At 43.2% G+C, this 16,251-nt stretch overlaps 2 protein-coding genes across 7 annotated transcripts in view; both read right to left on the reverse strand.

Moving 5' to 3' along the window:
• The window catches only part of LOC140633148 (uncharacterized), an 87,413-nt gene that overhangs the window by 63,568 nt on the left and 7,594 nt on the right, over positions 1–16,251 (reverse strand). For 4 of the 6 annotated variants that reach the window (XM_072825529.1, XM_072825290.1, XM_072825218.1 and 1 more), the window contains exons 2-3: positions 2,428–2,515; positions 975–1,212 (exon numbers count right to left, since the gene is read on the reverse strand). The gene's annotated coding sequence lies outside the window, so the exon portion shown is untranslated. Of the gene's footprint in view, positions 1–971; positions 1,213–2,427; positions 2,516–16,251 lie in introns of all 6 variants that reach the window. The other 2 variants (XM_072825370.1, XM_072825453.1) reach the window with 2 other exon arrangements.
• The window catches only part of LOC140606617 (uncharacterized), a 32,441-nt gene continuing 31,617 nt past the window's right edge, over positions 15,428–16,251 (reverse strand). Inside the window, 1 exon segment of the mRNA XM_072780326.1 lies at positions 15,428–16,249. Within this exon segment, the coding sequence (XP_072636427.1) occupies positions 16,047–16,249 (203 nt within the window). The 3' untranslated portion in view covers positions 15,428–16,046.

The following is a 16,251-nucleotide window of genomic DNA, read 5'->3' on the forward strand; positions in this document are numbered from 1 at the left end:
CCCACCCAGAATGACCTACTCCACACTGACATCCCACATTTTAAATTTGCAAAAACTTCAGGGGAAATCTGGCATTGTGATGCCCCCAGCTATGGTTTTCTTTTTCAATATTCCCCTGGCTATTTGGGGTCTTTTCTGATTCCACACAAATCTTAAAATAATTAGTTCCAACTCTCTGAAGAAAGTCCATGGTATTTTGATAGGGATCCAGCGTCTGGGTGACTCACATGCCCGGGGGCACGAGGGTTAAGAGGGTTCCCAGTCTGAGGGATCCTGGTAGGTTCTCTGTTCTGGGGAGTGAATTTCTCCATGTCCTGCTGTGTTCGAGGGTTTGTGGTGTATGGGCGCCTGGTCAGCCAGGGATCTGGAGCATCCATTTGTCCACTACTGAGCTGGGGCAGGCAGCTTGTGGTCTGAGGGCCCGTGTTCTAATGGCCCCCACTGTGTCCAGTGATGTGGTGACTCCTTCTCCCGGGACTTACTTGTTTCATACAATGCCTTATCTGCCGGGTGCCTGGAGGCACTGCAGACACTGTACACATGGGGGTGGAGTGGAGGTTTAGGGCATTCATGTGCCCTGTACTGAGCTGGGTTGGAGAGCTCCAGAGAAGCAGTGAGTGCCCTGGGTTCCCTCAGGACGGGGACTCACAGCTTTCCTGTGTTGAGCCCCAGGTTGACCCCAGAGGTGTCGGAGAGGCATTTCCCCTCTGCCTGAGTATCCATGGTACCGATTCCCGGTGTCCCACTCCCACAGTCCACATGAGAATATGTCCGTGAGCAGCCAGGCCAACCTCTCAGTGGGAAATGGGAGCAGGAGTCGCCTGCTGTCGGTTCCTAGACTCTCAGGACCACAGAGGGGGATGAATGGATGTGCAAACATGCAGGTGGAGCCCAAAGTCTTGGCGAGAGGACTGGGGCAGGAGGGTGGTCCGGGGGGCTTGCCATGGGCATGGGCAGAAAACAGGGCAGACAACCTGAGGGAGAGCAGGAGATCTGTGGCTGAAGTGCCATCTCTGTCATCACGGGGACCTGCGCGGTTGTCATGCTTTCATATCAGCCCAGGTACATCAGAATGCCTTTCTGTGATGTCACCGCCATGCCCTGGCCAATCACGCACGCTCTCGGGGTGGCCTGGTTCAGGTGGCCAATCACCATGCAGCTCAGGTGGCCAATGTCAGATGGCTTTCTCATTGACCCTCCTGAAACTGTTGCCTAGAAACAATTTTAAACGGAAAACAGAGTAGGAGGGGGCAAGATGGCGGAAGAGTAAGGTCCCCAAGTCACCCGTCCCCACCAAATTACCTAAATACTTTCAAATCATCCTGAAAACCTACGAATTCAGCCTGAGATTTAAAGAGAGAACAGCTGGAATGCTACCGTGAGAAGAGTTCACGCTTCTATCACTGTAGGAAGATGGGGCGGGGGAAGAAAGAAAGAAACAAAAGGCATTCAAGTGGGAGGGCCCCGCGAGGACCCGGGCTAAGGCCACAGCGAGTGTCCCCAGGACAGGAAAGCCCCGTCCTGGAGAAGCAGGGGTTTCACCAATCTTCCCGGGAGTTGGAGCAGGATCCCAGGAGGGGTGAGGATGCCCTCAGCCTCCCTGGGACACTAACAGAGCACCAGCGCGCCAGGGAGAGCGCGCCACACACCACGGCCGAGCTCCCTAAAGGGCTGCGGCGTGCATCCGTGCATCCGTGCATCCGGCGGGGCCCGGGAGCAGCTTGGAGGCGGCTCAGGCAGCGGCTCCACAGGGAGCTAGCTGTGCGGCCCGGGGCGCAGCTCGGAAGCGGCTCAGGCAGAGGCTCCGCGCAGGGGGCTGCACGGCCCTGGGAACTGCTCAGAATGCGCTTGGGCAGAGGCTCCACATGGAGGGGGCTGGGCGGCCTGATTCTTCACATTTCCTCCAAAAATCCCTTCTACCATGGACTTGACATCCTACTTGATAGAATATTCATCCTTCCAAACAAAGCCAAAAATCATGGGCCCATCCCTGATTCCACCTTTCCATGTCATCTCCCAGCCTCCTCACTCTGTGGCAACTCTGTGCAGAATGCACCCAGAAAGCAACCCCCCTCCTTCCTGTCTGCCACTAAGCAGCAGTCACCTGCTGGAGTGTCTATCTATAGACACCAGTCTATCCTCCACTCTGTAGCCATGGTAATCTGTTGAAGTTTTGATCAGATCACTACCTCCTCAGCTCCAAACTTTCCCTAGGTCCCACTGTCCTCAGATTAGAGGCCTAGACCCCAAGGCTGTCATGCTAGGCCTGATCGCTGTGTGTCCTGACCTCTCACCCTACCAGTTGCCACCTTACCCCCATCCCAACAGATATAAACAGTCGGGAAGCTTCCTAAACAATGCCAGCTAAGTCTCAACTGCAGGCATTTGAACACTGGATCTGTTCCCAGGATGCACAGTACATCTTACCTGGTTGGTTGCCAGCAATGGAACTGACCTGCAGAACCCAGATTGAGTTCAGGACCCTGGACTTTGTGGTACCACAGGACTGTCAGCCCTGAAAGAGAGAGAAGAACAGATGAAGATTCTTGGAACATCACCATTCCCTATATTGGATCACTTGAACCACTGGGGTGGAAGTTAGGGTGGGTGAGAGCCTGGGACACTCTCATCTCATTGGTGCAGGGTCCAGAAGCATTTGTCACCACAATGGGACCCTCTGGAAGGAGGCAGGCCAGGAGAACTGGGTAACCAGGGTAGGATCTTATCAGCTGAACCCCCACCATGGTCCAAACTGAGCTCCTCAGGCCTCAGTGCTGCCTCTGACTAGCTGTGTGACTCTGGAAAAGACTGAACCTTCCTAAGCATCAGTGCCCTTATTCCATAAGATGTGAATAAGACTGTTTTGCACCTTGTAGGGCTGATATAGATACCACACATATGCAGTACACACTATGTAGCCACTATCACTGTCCACAGCACCAATGGTTTTGTCTAAGTTCTCAGTGCAAGTGAAGTGGTTGGGCTTTAAAATTTTGATTATGTATTTTTCCCACATTTTAAGATTTTAAGAGAATGTGATACACAAAACTTACATCATAAGACAATACTCAAAGGTAAGTTAACATTTAAAACAATGGTTAGGGCAGCGCTTTAGCACTGCCTTTGGCCCAGGGCGTGATCCTGGGGACCCAGGATCGAGTCCCATGTAGGGCTCCCTGCGTGGAACCTGCTTCTCCCTCTGCCTGTGTCTCTGCCACTCTCTGTGGGTGTCTCTCTTGAATGAAAAAAAATAAAATCTTTAAAAAATAAAAAAAATAAACCAGTAATTAAAGGGGATGCCCAGGTGGCTCAGCAGTTAAGCGGCTGCCTTTGACTCAGGGCATGGTCCCGGAGTCCCAGGATTGAGTCCCGACTTGGGCTTCCTGCATGGAGCCTGCTTCTCCTTCTGCCTATGTTGTCTCTGCCTCTCTGTGTGTGTGTCTCTCATGAATAAATAAATAAAATCTTCTTTAAAAAAATTTAGGGCGGGGCCTCGGGAGCAGCTCAGGTGGCAGCTCCACACAGAGGGGGATGCGGGGCCCTGGGAGCGCAATTCCAGCGGCACAGGTCCTGGATCCCAAGGCCCCAGGGGACATAGCCCAGGATCTGGCACTCCCCTTGGGACAGGCGGAGGCTGGGAGGACACAGGACAGCAAGGACGCTCTTGCTGCCCCGTGACCCCAGGCTGTGCAGATCAGCGCCCCCCCACCCCTGGAGCATCCAGGCCCCTGCGGACTGGGAGATTGCAGTAGTTACTGCAGGAGCTGACTCCAGGGCTGGAGAGCTGGCCACTATTGTTGTTCCTCCTGGTGTCACCTTGTGCCTGGCACTGAGCGGGGCTGCCAGGGAGCAGGGGCCTCACAGGATAAACAGATCCCACTGAACCATGCACCTGGCAGGGGGCGGGGCATCGCCCCCAGGTGCACACACCTGAGAATCAGCACAGCAGACCCCTCCCCCAGAAGACCAGGTGGAAGGACAGGGGAAGAGCAAGTTCTTAACCAAGCAGTGCTGGGAAACTCCAGGGGAAGTCAAGGGACTTACAGTATATAAAATCAGAATATATAAAATACCCCTCCTTGTTTTTTGTTTGTTTTCCCCCCTTTTTCCTTCCTTTTTCCAGTACAACTTGTTTTTAGCCACTCTGCACTGAGCAAAATGACTAGAAGGAAAAACTCACCACAAAAGAAAAAATCAGAAACAGTACTCTCTCCCACAGTTACAGAATTTGGATTACAATTAGATGTCAGAAAGCCAATTCAGAAACACAATTATAAAGCTACTGGTGGCTCTAGAAAAAAGCATAAAGGATTCAGGAGACTTCATGACTGCAGACGTTAGATCTACTCAGGCCGAAATTAAAAATCAATTAAATGAGATGCAATCCAAACTGGAAGTCCTAATGATGAGGGTTAGTGAGGTAGAAGAAAGAGTGGGTGACATAAAAGACAAGTTGATGGCAAGGAAGGAAGCTGAGGAAAAAAGAGAAAAACAAAAGGTGATGAGGAAAGATTAAGGGAAATAAATAACAGCCTCAGAAGGAAAAATCTACATTTAATTGGGATTTCAGAGGGTGCCGAAAGGGACAGAGGTCCTGAAACTGTATTTGAACAAATCATACCTGAGAACTTCCCTAACTTGGGGAGGGAAACAGGCATTCAGATCCAGGAGATAGAGAGATCCCCCCTAAAATTAATAAAAACCATTCAACACCCTAACATTAATAGTGAAACTTGCAAATTCCAAAGATAAAGAGAAGATCCTTAAAGCAGCAAGAAACAAGAGATCCCTAACCTTTATAGGAGAAGTATTCGGTTAACAGCAGACCTCTCCACAGAGACCTAGCAGGCCAGAAAGGTCTGGCAGGATATATTCAGGATCCTAAATGAGAAGAACATGCAGCCAAGAATGCTTTATCCAGCAAGGCTCTCATTCAGAATAGAAGGAGATATAAAGAGCTTCCAAGATAGGCAGAAACTGAAAGAATATGTGACCATCAAGCCAGCTCTGCAAGAAATATTAAAGGGGACTCTGTAAAAGAAAGAGGAAGTCCAAGGAAACAATCCACAAAAACAGAGACTGAATAGGTATCATGATGACACTAAATTCATATCTTTCAATAGTAACTCTGAACGTAAATAGGCTTAATGATCCCATCAAAAGGCAAAGAGTTTCAGACTGGATAAAAACGCAAGACCCATCTATTTTCTGTCTACAACAGACTCATTTTAGACCTAAGGACACCTCCAGCCTGAAAATAAAAGGTTGGAGAACCATTTACCATTAAATGGTCCTCAAAAGAAAGCAGAGGTAGCCATCCCCTTATCAGACAAATGACAGTTTTTCCCAAAGACTGTAGTAAGAGATGAAGAGGGACACTATATAATACTTAAAGGATCTATCCAACAAGAGGACCTAACAATCATGAATATTTATGCCCCTAATCTGGGAGCTGCCAAGTATATCAATCAATTAATAACCAAAATTAAGACATACTTAGATAATAATACACTTATACTGGGAGACTTGAACTCAGCACTTTCTGTAATTGACAGATTTTCTAAGCACAACATCTCCAAAGAAACAAGAGCTTTAAATGATACATTGGACCAGATGGATTTCACAGATATTTACAGAACTTTATATCCAAACGCAACTGAATACACATTCTTCTTAAGATCAAATGGAACTTTCTCCAGAATAGACCACATACTAGGTCACAAATCAGGTCTTAACTGATACCAAAAGATTGGGATTGTCCCCTGCATATTTTCAGACCATAATGCTTTGAAACTTGAACTCAATCACAAGAAGAAATTTGGAAGAAACTCAAACACGTGGAGGTTAAAGACCATCCTGCTAAAACATGAAAGGGTCAACCAAGAAATTAGAGAAGAATTAAAAAGATGCATGGAAACTAATGAGAATGAAGATACAACCATTCAAAATCTTTGGGATACAGCAAAAGCAGTCCTGAGGGGGAAATATATTGCCATACACACATCCATAAAAAAAACTGTAAAGAACTCAAATATAAAGCTAAACTTGCACCTAAAGGAGCTGGAGAAAGAACAGCAAATAGATCCTACACCCAGCAGAAGAAGAGAGTTAATAAATATTCTAGCAGAACTCAATGAAATAGAGACCAGAAGAACTGTAGAGCAGATCAACAAAACCAGGAGTTGGTTCTTTGAAAGACTTAATAAGATAGATAAACTATTAGCCAGCCTTATTAAAAAGAGAAAAGACTCAAATCAATAAAATCATGAATGAAAAAGGAGAGATCACCACCAATACCAAGGAAATACAAATGACTTTAAAAACTTATTATGGGGGATCCCTGGGTGGCGCAGCGGTTTAGCGCCTGCCTTTGGCCCAGGGCGTGATCCTGGAGACCCGGGATCGAATCCCATGTCGGGCTCCCGGTGCATGGAGCCTGCTTCTCCCTCTGCCTATGTCTCTGCCTCTCTCTCTCTCTCTGTGTGACTATCATAAATAAATAAAAATTAAAAAAAAACTTATTATGAGCAGCTATATGCCAATAAATTAGGCAATCTAGAAGAAATGGACGAATTTCTGGAAAACCACAAACTACCAAAACTGGGACAGGAAGAAACAGAAAACCTGAACAGGCCAGTAACCAGGGAGGAAATTGAAGCAGTCATCAAAAACCTCCCAAGACACAAAAGTTCAGGGCCAGGTGGCTTCCCAGGGGAATTCTATCAAAGGTTTAAAGAAGAAACAATACCTATTCTACTAAAGCTGTTCGGAAAGATAGAAAGAGATGGAATACTTCCAAACTTGTTCTATGAGGCCAGCATCACCTTAATTCCAAAACCAGACAAAGACCCCACCAAAAAGGAGAATTACAGACCAATCAATATCCCTGATGAACATGGATGCAAAAATTCTCAACAAGATACTAGCCAATAGGATCCAACAGTACATTCAGAAGATTATTCACCATGACCAAGTGGGATTTATTCCTGGGATGCAGGGCTGGTTCAACACTCATAAAGCAATCAATGTGACAGATCATAACAACAAGAGAAAAAAACAAGAACCATGTGATCCTCTCAATAGATGCAGAGAAAGCATTTGAAAAAATACAGCCTCCATTCCTGATCAAAACTCTTCAGAGTGTAGGGAGAAGGAACATTCCTCAGCATCTTAAAAGCCATCTACAAAAAGCCCACAGCAAATATCATTCTCAATGGGGAAACACTGGGAGCCTTTCCCCTAAGATCAGGAACACCACAGGGATGTCCATTCTCACCACTGCTATTCAACATAGTACTAGAAGTCCTAGCCTCAGTAATCAGGCAACAAAAAGAAATAAAATGCATTCAAATTGGCAAAGAAGTCAAGCTCTCCCTCTTTGCAGATGACATGATACTGTACATAGAAAACCCAAAAGACTCTACCTCAAGATTGCTAGAACTCGTACAGCAATTCAACAGTGTGGCAGAATACAAAATCAATGCCCAGAAATCAGTGGCATTTCTATACACTAACAATGAGAATGAAGAAAGAGAAATTAAGGAGTCAATCCCATTTACAATTGCACCCAAAAGCATAAGATACCTAGGAATAAACCTAACCAAAGAGGTAAAGAATCTATACCCTAAAAACTACAGAACCCTTCTGAAAGAAATTGGGAAAGACACAAAGAGATGGAGAAATATTCCATGCTCATGGATTGGAAGAATTAATATTATGAAAATGTCAATGCTACCCAGGGCAATTTACACATTTAATGCAATCTCTATCAAAATACCATGGAGTTTCTTCAGAGTTGGAACAAATCGTCTTAAGATTTGTGCGGAATCAGAAAAGACTCCGAATAGCCAGGGGAATATTAAAAAAGAAAACCATAGCAGGGGGCATCACAATGCCAGATTTCAGGTTGTTACTACAAAGCTGTGATCATCAAAACAGAGTGGTACTGGCACAAAAACAGACACATAAATCAATGTAACAGAATAGAGAATCCAGAAGTGGACCCTCAACTCTATGGTCAACAAAGCAGGAAAGACTATCCACTGGAAAAAAGACAGTCCCTTCCATAAATGGTGCTGGGAAAATTGGACAGCCACGTGCAGAAGAATGAAACTATACATTCTCTTATACCATACACAAAGATAAACTCAAAATGGATGAAAGATCTAAATGTAAGACAAGATTCCATCAAAATCCTAGAGGAGAATACAGGCAACACCCTTTTTGAACTTCGCCACAGCAACTTCTTGCAAGATACATCCATGAAGGCAAGGGAAACAAAAGCAAAAATGAATTATTGGGACTTCATCAAGATAAAAAGCTTCTGCGCAGCAAAAGAAACAGTCAACAAAACTAACAGAACCTACAGAATGGGAGAAGATATTTGCAAATGACATATCAGATAAAGGGCTAGTGTCCAAGATCTATAAAGAACTTATTAAACTCAACAGCAAAGAAACAAACAATCCAATCATGAAATGGGCAAAGACATGAACAGAGATTTCACAGAGGAAGACATAGACATGGCCAACAAGCACATGAAAAAATGTTCCGCATCACTGGCCATCAGGGAAATACAAATCAGAACAACAATGAGATACCACCTCACACCAGTGAGAATGGTGAACATTAACAAGACAGGAAACAACAAATGTTGGAGAGGATGTGGAGAAAGAGGAGCCCTCTTGCACTGTTGGTGGGAATGTGAACTGGTGCAGGCACTGTGGAAAACTGTGTGGAGGTTCCTCAAAGAGTTAAAAATAGATCTGCCCTACACCCCAGCAATGGAACTGCTGGGGATTTACCCCAAAGATACAGATGCAGTGAAACGCCGTAACACCTGCACCCCAATGTTTATAGCAGCAATGTCCATAATAGCCAAACTGTGGAAGGAGCCTCAGTGTCCATCAAAAGATGAATGGATTAAGAAGATGTGGTATATGTATACAATGGAATATTACTCAGCCATTAGAAATGACAAATACCCTCCTTTTGCTTCGATGTGGATGGAACTGGAGGGTATTATGCTGAGTGAGATAAGTCAATCGGAGAAGGACAAACATTATATGGTCTCATTCATTTGGGGAATATAAAAAATAGTGAAAGGGAATAAAGGGGAAAGGAGAGAAAATGAGTGAAAATATCAGTGAGGGTGACAAAACATGAGAGACACCTAACTCTGGGAAATGAACAAGGGGTAGTGGAAAGGGAGGTGGGCGGGAGGTTGGGGTGACTGGGTGACGGGCACTGAGGGGGGCACTTGGCGGGATGAGCACTAGGTGTTATATGTTTGCAAATTAAACTCCAATAAAAAATTTTAAAATAAACCATGATTAAGTATTTGAATAAATTTAATAAGTCAATGGGTTCATTTCTAATTGCTTGCCTATGTGTACCTATTTGCAGGGATTTTGCTTCATTAGTGTTCAAATTAATAACTGTTTTATACATTCTTAAGTTAAAGGGAGGCACTGAGCACTACTAGTCCTTGTACTATAATCCTTTGAAGACAGCAATCAGGGAGTCCTTGACTGGACAGTGGATGGGAGGAAAGGCAGCAGTGGCCTGGTTGGGGACCCAGCTGCTCCACTAACTCAGCTGACTTTTGCCTTGTTCCACAGGGAGTGGTCTCAAAGGTTTGCTTAGCCTACAAGGTGGAGAAGTTACACCAACTCCTACAGCAACTCATACCTCAGTCTCCATGCCAGGCCTGCACCTTACCTCACCCGGACCTTCCTTTCTACATACACATGCCAGAATTCACCCTAAGCCGGAACTGCTCCTCTCTGAAGGAACATCAGGGATACACACACACCTGTGTCCTGCCCTCTGGTCTCAAGCCTCAACCCTCACTGCAGAGCCCATCTAAAATAACAATCTTAAGAGTCTCCTTCTTTAGGGGTGCCTGAGTGGCTCAGTCAGTTAAGTATCCAATTCTTGATTTTGGCTCAGGTCATGATCTCAGGGTCAGGGGCTCAAAATCCAGGTCCACCGCCATGCTGGGCATGAAGCCTACCCAATACTCTCTTGCCCTCTCCCTCTGTCCTTCCCCTCCCCTTCTAAAAAAATGAACTTCAGATGGTCTTCTAACTCCCTCCTTTTACTCACAGACATTGGATGCAGCAGGAAACCTTATAGACTCTATGATCTATCCAAGCTCTTATCACATCTCTCCTCTAGTGCTGCTCTGGTCTAGCTCTACCACAAATTCTCCTAGATCTATTGCAGTGTCTGTCCTTTTCGTGGGTCTCCTTGCCTCCATATACCATGCTTTATTCAACAACTTAACATTTCAAATCTGGATATGCCCCTAAATTAGGTTGCTGGATTCCAAGAAGTGTGTGTATGTGTGTGTTTGTGTCTGTCCTCACACAATACCAAGCAAAAAAAAAAAAAAAAAGATTTATTTACTTGGGCAGGGGGTGGAGAGCGGAAGGAGATGTAGAGAGTCTTAAGCAGACCATGTACTAAGCGCAGAGCCTGAGGCGGGACTCAATCTCATTACCCTGAGATCACGACCTTAGCCAAAACTAAGATTCCAAAGCTTAGTAGACAGTGCCAGGTGCTCCAACACCAAGCAATTCTTAAAAGCCAGCAAGATGGCTTTTCAATTCTGACACTAACAGGAAATAAATTCAATTCTGACACTATCAGGAAATAAATCAGATTCGCAGGTTAAGCGTTCAGTCCTACAAGACTGTACCCTCACCTTCAATCTCCTGCCATTTCAGATGCCATTTGCAAGTCAGGCTGTTACTTGTGCTTCTCACTGACTGGTTAAAAATCAGAGGTTCTCAAGATCTCCTCATATTTACCTCATCTTCTGGAATAGCTCACAAAACTCTTGCTAGATTGCCAGTTCATTACAAAAGGACAGAACTCAGGAAGAGACACATATGGCCAGGTATGAAGACAGGGCACAGAGTGTCCATGCTCTTCTCCAGGTACACTACACCCCTGAAATCTCAGTGTTCACCAACCTGGAATCTCTCTGAACTCCATCCTTTAGGGTTTTTATGGAAGCTGCATTACATAACCTGGTAGATTAAATCACTGGGTATTGGTTCAACCTCCAGCCCATCTCGCCCACCCCAAAGGTGGGGAGAAATGAGAAAGGAGGAACTAAAATGTCCAACCCTCTAATCACAAGGTTGGTTTTCCCAGCAATCAGCTGAGGTGCTAGCAAAAGACAACTTTATCACTGTCAACACTTAGCAAATTCCAAAGGTGTTGGAAGCTGTGAGCCAGGAACTATAGACTAAATCAGATACATACAAAAATATATTTTGGCCATCTGAACAAATACATACTTTTTGTAAGTCACCGCATCGTATCCCCTCCCTCCCCACCCCCTTTTCGACCTCTAGCGGACCCTGGCTGACCACGTCACCACTGCAGGCGACACACTGCAATGCAGACAACCTCATATTCCTTTAGGGGATGGCGAGGGCCCATGTGGTGGATTACTTCATTGGTGCGGATTCCTGGAAAATTCCTGGCTGGTTAAGACTACATTTCTGGGGCAGGTGGAAATTGCAATTAGATTAGACATTAAGTGCCAGTTTGGGGACTCAACCTGAGTTGACATTTTGGGCCTGTGGTTTTCTTTTTAACTCCACAATAACACTCATCACCCACTCACAGCTCTCTATGTTGTTCCTTGGAAAATACATGTTGACTGAAGTTTTGGAGACTGCTTTATGACTTTCAGTATGCTAGGACAGGGACAAGAAAGACAAGACCCTAGACCGGGCACAATGGGGAGTTGGAGGGGGATGTATTTCTGGCCTGGGTAAATCAGTGACTGTTACAATCTAGCAAGCAACATTTTTATTGAGGTAGTATTTAATACTTCCTATTTTTATCTTCCACCCCTTTTCTCCCTTTTGTAGTTTTAATTGTGCATTTTATAGATTCCATTTTCTCTCCTTTTTAACATAACTTCTTTTTTTAATTTTGTGTAGTGGTTGCTGTAGAGATTATAGTATATATCTACAGCTAATCCAAATCCACTTTCAAATAACCCTACCATTTCACAAGTAGTGTGTGCGTCCCTTAATATAACAAAATAATACTAATTCCTCTGTCTCAATTCTTGTATCATTGCTGTTATTCATATCACTTATATATATATTCACATACATACTCAAGTATGTTGATGCTTACTTTTGGGACAAACTAGATCAGTTAAGAATAAGACAACAAGTTCTTATTTTACCTCACTTATTCCTTTTCTGATACTTTTTTTTTTTTTTTGTAGACCTGAGCTTCTGAGCCATATCATTTTCCTTTTCTCTAAAGAACTTTTTTTTTTTTTTTTTTTTTTTTTTACATTTCTTACAAGGCAGGTCTACTAGCAACAAATTCTCTCCACTTTTATTTTTCTAAGAATTCTTTATTTCTTCTTCACTTTTGAAGGATAATTTCACAGGGTATAGAATTCTAGGTTGGTAGGGTTTTTCTCTCAACATTTAAATATTGTACTCCACTCTTCTTACTTGCATGGTTTCTGAAAAGTTGGATGTCGTTATCTTTGCTCTTCTAGAGGTAAAATGTTTCCTTCCTCTGACTTCTTTCAGGTTCTTTTTCATCTCTGATTATCTGTAGTTTGAAAATGATATGCCTAGGTGTACTTTTTTTCTTTTAGCATCTTTTCTGCGGTGTTCGCTGGGATTCCTGGATCAGTAGCTGAATATTTAAATTTGATAAATTTGGGAGAAAGTCTCCATCACTATTGTTTCGAACCTTTTTTCTGTTCCTTTCTCTCTTTCGTTTCTTTCTGGTTTTACCATTATTCACCTTCTACACTTTTTCAGTTGTTCCATAGTCCTTGGATATTCTATTTGGTTTTGTTTTTTTATTCCTTTTTTTTGGTTTCTTTTAGTATTTTGTGTATTTGTTTGCTTTTATCTGAGCCCTTATCATCTTAATCACAGTTGTTTTAAATTCCTAGCCTGATAATCCCAACATCCCTGCCTTATGTGTTTGGTTCTGATGCTTGCTCTGTTTCTTCAAAATTTGTTTTTAGTCTTTTAGTATGTGTTATAATTTTTTCTTAATACTTGGACATGATGCAGTAGTAAAAGAAATCACTGAAAATAGACCTCTAGCAATGTGGTCATAAGTAGTGGTAAGTTATCAGAGGAAACATGCTACAGGACAACAATTAGGTCTCAATTGTTCAGTGAGCCTTTGCTTCTAGGCTGTGAATTTCATGCATTTTTCCCCATCCCCCCCATCCCCCCCCCCGCCATGAAAGTGGGACAAGATGCTAGAGTGGCCGGGATTGGGATATTTTCCAGGCTCTGAAAAATCCCCAGCTGATTCTTCTGAGAGCAGTCCTTTCTTTGGTTCCTTTGTCCCTCTCCCTGCACATGAGTGTTTTTCTCTGATGTTCACTGTGAGGACAATCCCCCAAAGTGTGATGATTTAGGTTCTCCTATCACAGCACCAGGGCTCCTGAAGGAGGGTCAGCTCCTGGGTTTCCTTCATTCTGTTCCCCTGTTGGATTAATTTGAGGAAGAGCAGTTTGGCTTGCCACTCACTTCTCTTATGGACCTAAGAAGAGTTGATTTTCTAGTATTTCCAGCTTTTTGTCAGGATGGAATGGCAATTTCCAGCTTCTTACAGGCTGGAACAGAAAACAGAAGTCCCTGTCTTCTCATGTTTTGTTCTAGTCTCTTGTGCCTTACTAAGAATTTAAAATGTGCATGTCTATAATTATCTAAAACTAGGCTCATTTAGGATTTTAAATATCTTCTCAATCACCCAAATCTTTAATGCTGTCATGAAGCTTTGAAGGTTTTTAAATTTCAATGTATTTAAATTCTAGTTAACATATACAGTAAAACTGATTTCAGGTGTAGAATTTAGTGATTCATAAACAAAGTTTTAAATGTAAATATAAATTTAGATAATTTTTTCATTAAATATTTTGCACATGTTGAGATTTGAAAAATACAGAGTGGAATTGAGAATTGTTTCCTATGTCTCACTCTCAAACTGTTTTCTTTCCATTTCCTATTGTATAATGTTTGTTTCTGCCCTTTCTAAATTTCAACTTTCTCAATGAGCCACCTGGTTTGAAGATCACACAGCAAAAAGATGATCTCAAGAAGAAACCCTCCCAGCAGTCTGCCTTTGGGACTGAACTGCAAAACTTCCTTGGTCCCCAGCCTACTGGCCTATTCTGCAGATTTTCAAATTGTTGGGCCATTAGCAAAACACAAATCCCCCCCCCATACACACACCTTAATGGTTCCTAATATATCACACACTGAACACTTAAAAATAACAAGATAGTAAACTGTGTATTTTACACAATAAAAAAAAATTAAAAACACCCTAAGAATTTTCATGATACAAAGACATAGCTTTAAAACACTACTAGAAAAAAGTCAAGCAAGAATTTTTTAGAATTGTGGTTCAGATGGTTCAAAAATTTTTGATAATGAATTCAAGAAACTGAGTTTAAGTTTACTTTATCTAGGGATCCCTGGGTGGCGCAGCGGTTTGGCGCCTGCCTTTGGCCCAGGGCGCGATCCTGGAGACCCGGGATCGAATCCCATGTCGGGCTCCCGGTGCATGGAGCCTGCTTCTCCCTCTGCCTGTGTCTCTGCCTCTCTCTCTCTGTGACTATCATAAATAAATAAAAATTAAAAAAAAAGTTTACTTTATCTAAATCTCTTTATTTTAAATTTTTATTTTATTTTATTTATTTATGATAGCCACACAGTGAGAGAGAGAGAGGCAGAGACACAGGCAGAGGGAGAAGCAGGCTCCATGCACCGGGAGCCCGACATGGGATTCGATCCCGGGTCTCCAGGATCGCGCCCTGGGCCAAAGGCAGGCGCCAAACCGCTGCGCCACCCAGGGATCCCAATCTCTTTTTTTAAATAAAGATTTTATTTGTTTATTCATGAGAGACAGAGAGAGAGAGGTAGAGACACAGACAGAGAGAGAAGCAGGCTCCATGCAGGAAGCCTGATGTGGGACTTGATCCCAGGACTCCAGGATCACATCCTGGGCTGAAGGCAGACATTCAACCGCTGACCCACCCAGGCGCCCCTCACTTTCCCCTTCTAAACAACTCTTTCACTCAGTGATTAGCACCTTTGTTGTTTATAGACATTGCAGCTCTAATACATAACACAGAGCCTTGTTAGATGCCATGCTTTTATGCACACAGCATGGATAATACTAAAAATACATATATGCACTTAGTGAAAACAGCATACAAGAGTAACTGTAGGATTCCCTTTATAGAAAATTCTAGAAAATGCAAACTGGAGTGTCCACTTGGGGATGGCAAGTTGGGTAGGGCTGGGACAGAGAATATGAAAAAGGGTGCATGGAAACTACAGGGGCTATGAATTATTCATTATCACGACTCTGGTGATGCTCCCATTGCGGACACATATATGAAAAATATATTTTATACTTTTAATAAATGCAGTTTTAATATATGTCAATACATCAATAAAGTTGTTAAGAAATAAAGATTCCATATAAAATCTGGACCTCCTCTTCTTCTAGAAATAATTTAACATCTGGCAAATCTGTATTGACTCCACCATCACCCTTCCCTGTATCTTAGGTATGTCAACTGATTCCTTCTCAAAACAGAAGGAAATGCTGACAAATGGAGAAATCATGCTAAGCAAAACAAGCCAGTCACAAAAAGACAAATACTGTATGATTTCACTAACAAATAGTAAACAGAGTAGTCAAATTCATAGATGGGGTATAAAAAGTTTCCAGGTGTGGTAGGGAGGGGCTAGAAGGAGCTGTTTCATGGGTATAGTTTCAGTTTTGCCAGATGAAAGGAATTCTAGAAATTAGTTGCATAAATATGTGAATTTTTTAACACTACTAAACTGTACAATTCAAAGACAGTGCAATGTGTGCTACATGCACTTTGCCATAACATAAATGTAAAATTAAAAAAACTATATTACAGTATTTCCCAGGGACAAAGAGCAGATATTTGAAGTCTTTCCTCCTCTGCAATACTCTAATGTGGTATGAACTTTTGGTGCCAAATGAGGTTAGAGTTTTAGATGAACAAATGCCATTTGTTGCACAAAAAGGTCTTTTTCCATTGCAAATTCTCTGATGTGTAATGGGGCTGGAGTTGCACCTAAGACTGCATATTGACTATACCCAGGCCTTCGTCCAGTGATCTCTTGATGTCTGATAAATGGCAAGCTGTGCCCAAACAATTTTGCACATTTACTCTACTCATAAGGTGCT

This window comes from Canis lupus, chromosome 1 (assembly GCF_048164855.1).
Source record: "Canis lupus baileyi chromosome 1, mCanLup2.hap1, whole genome shotgun sequence".
Classification (NCBI taxonomy): Eukaryota; Metazoa; Chordata; class Mammalia; order Carnivora; family Canidae; genus Canis; species Canis lupus.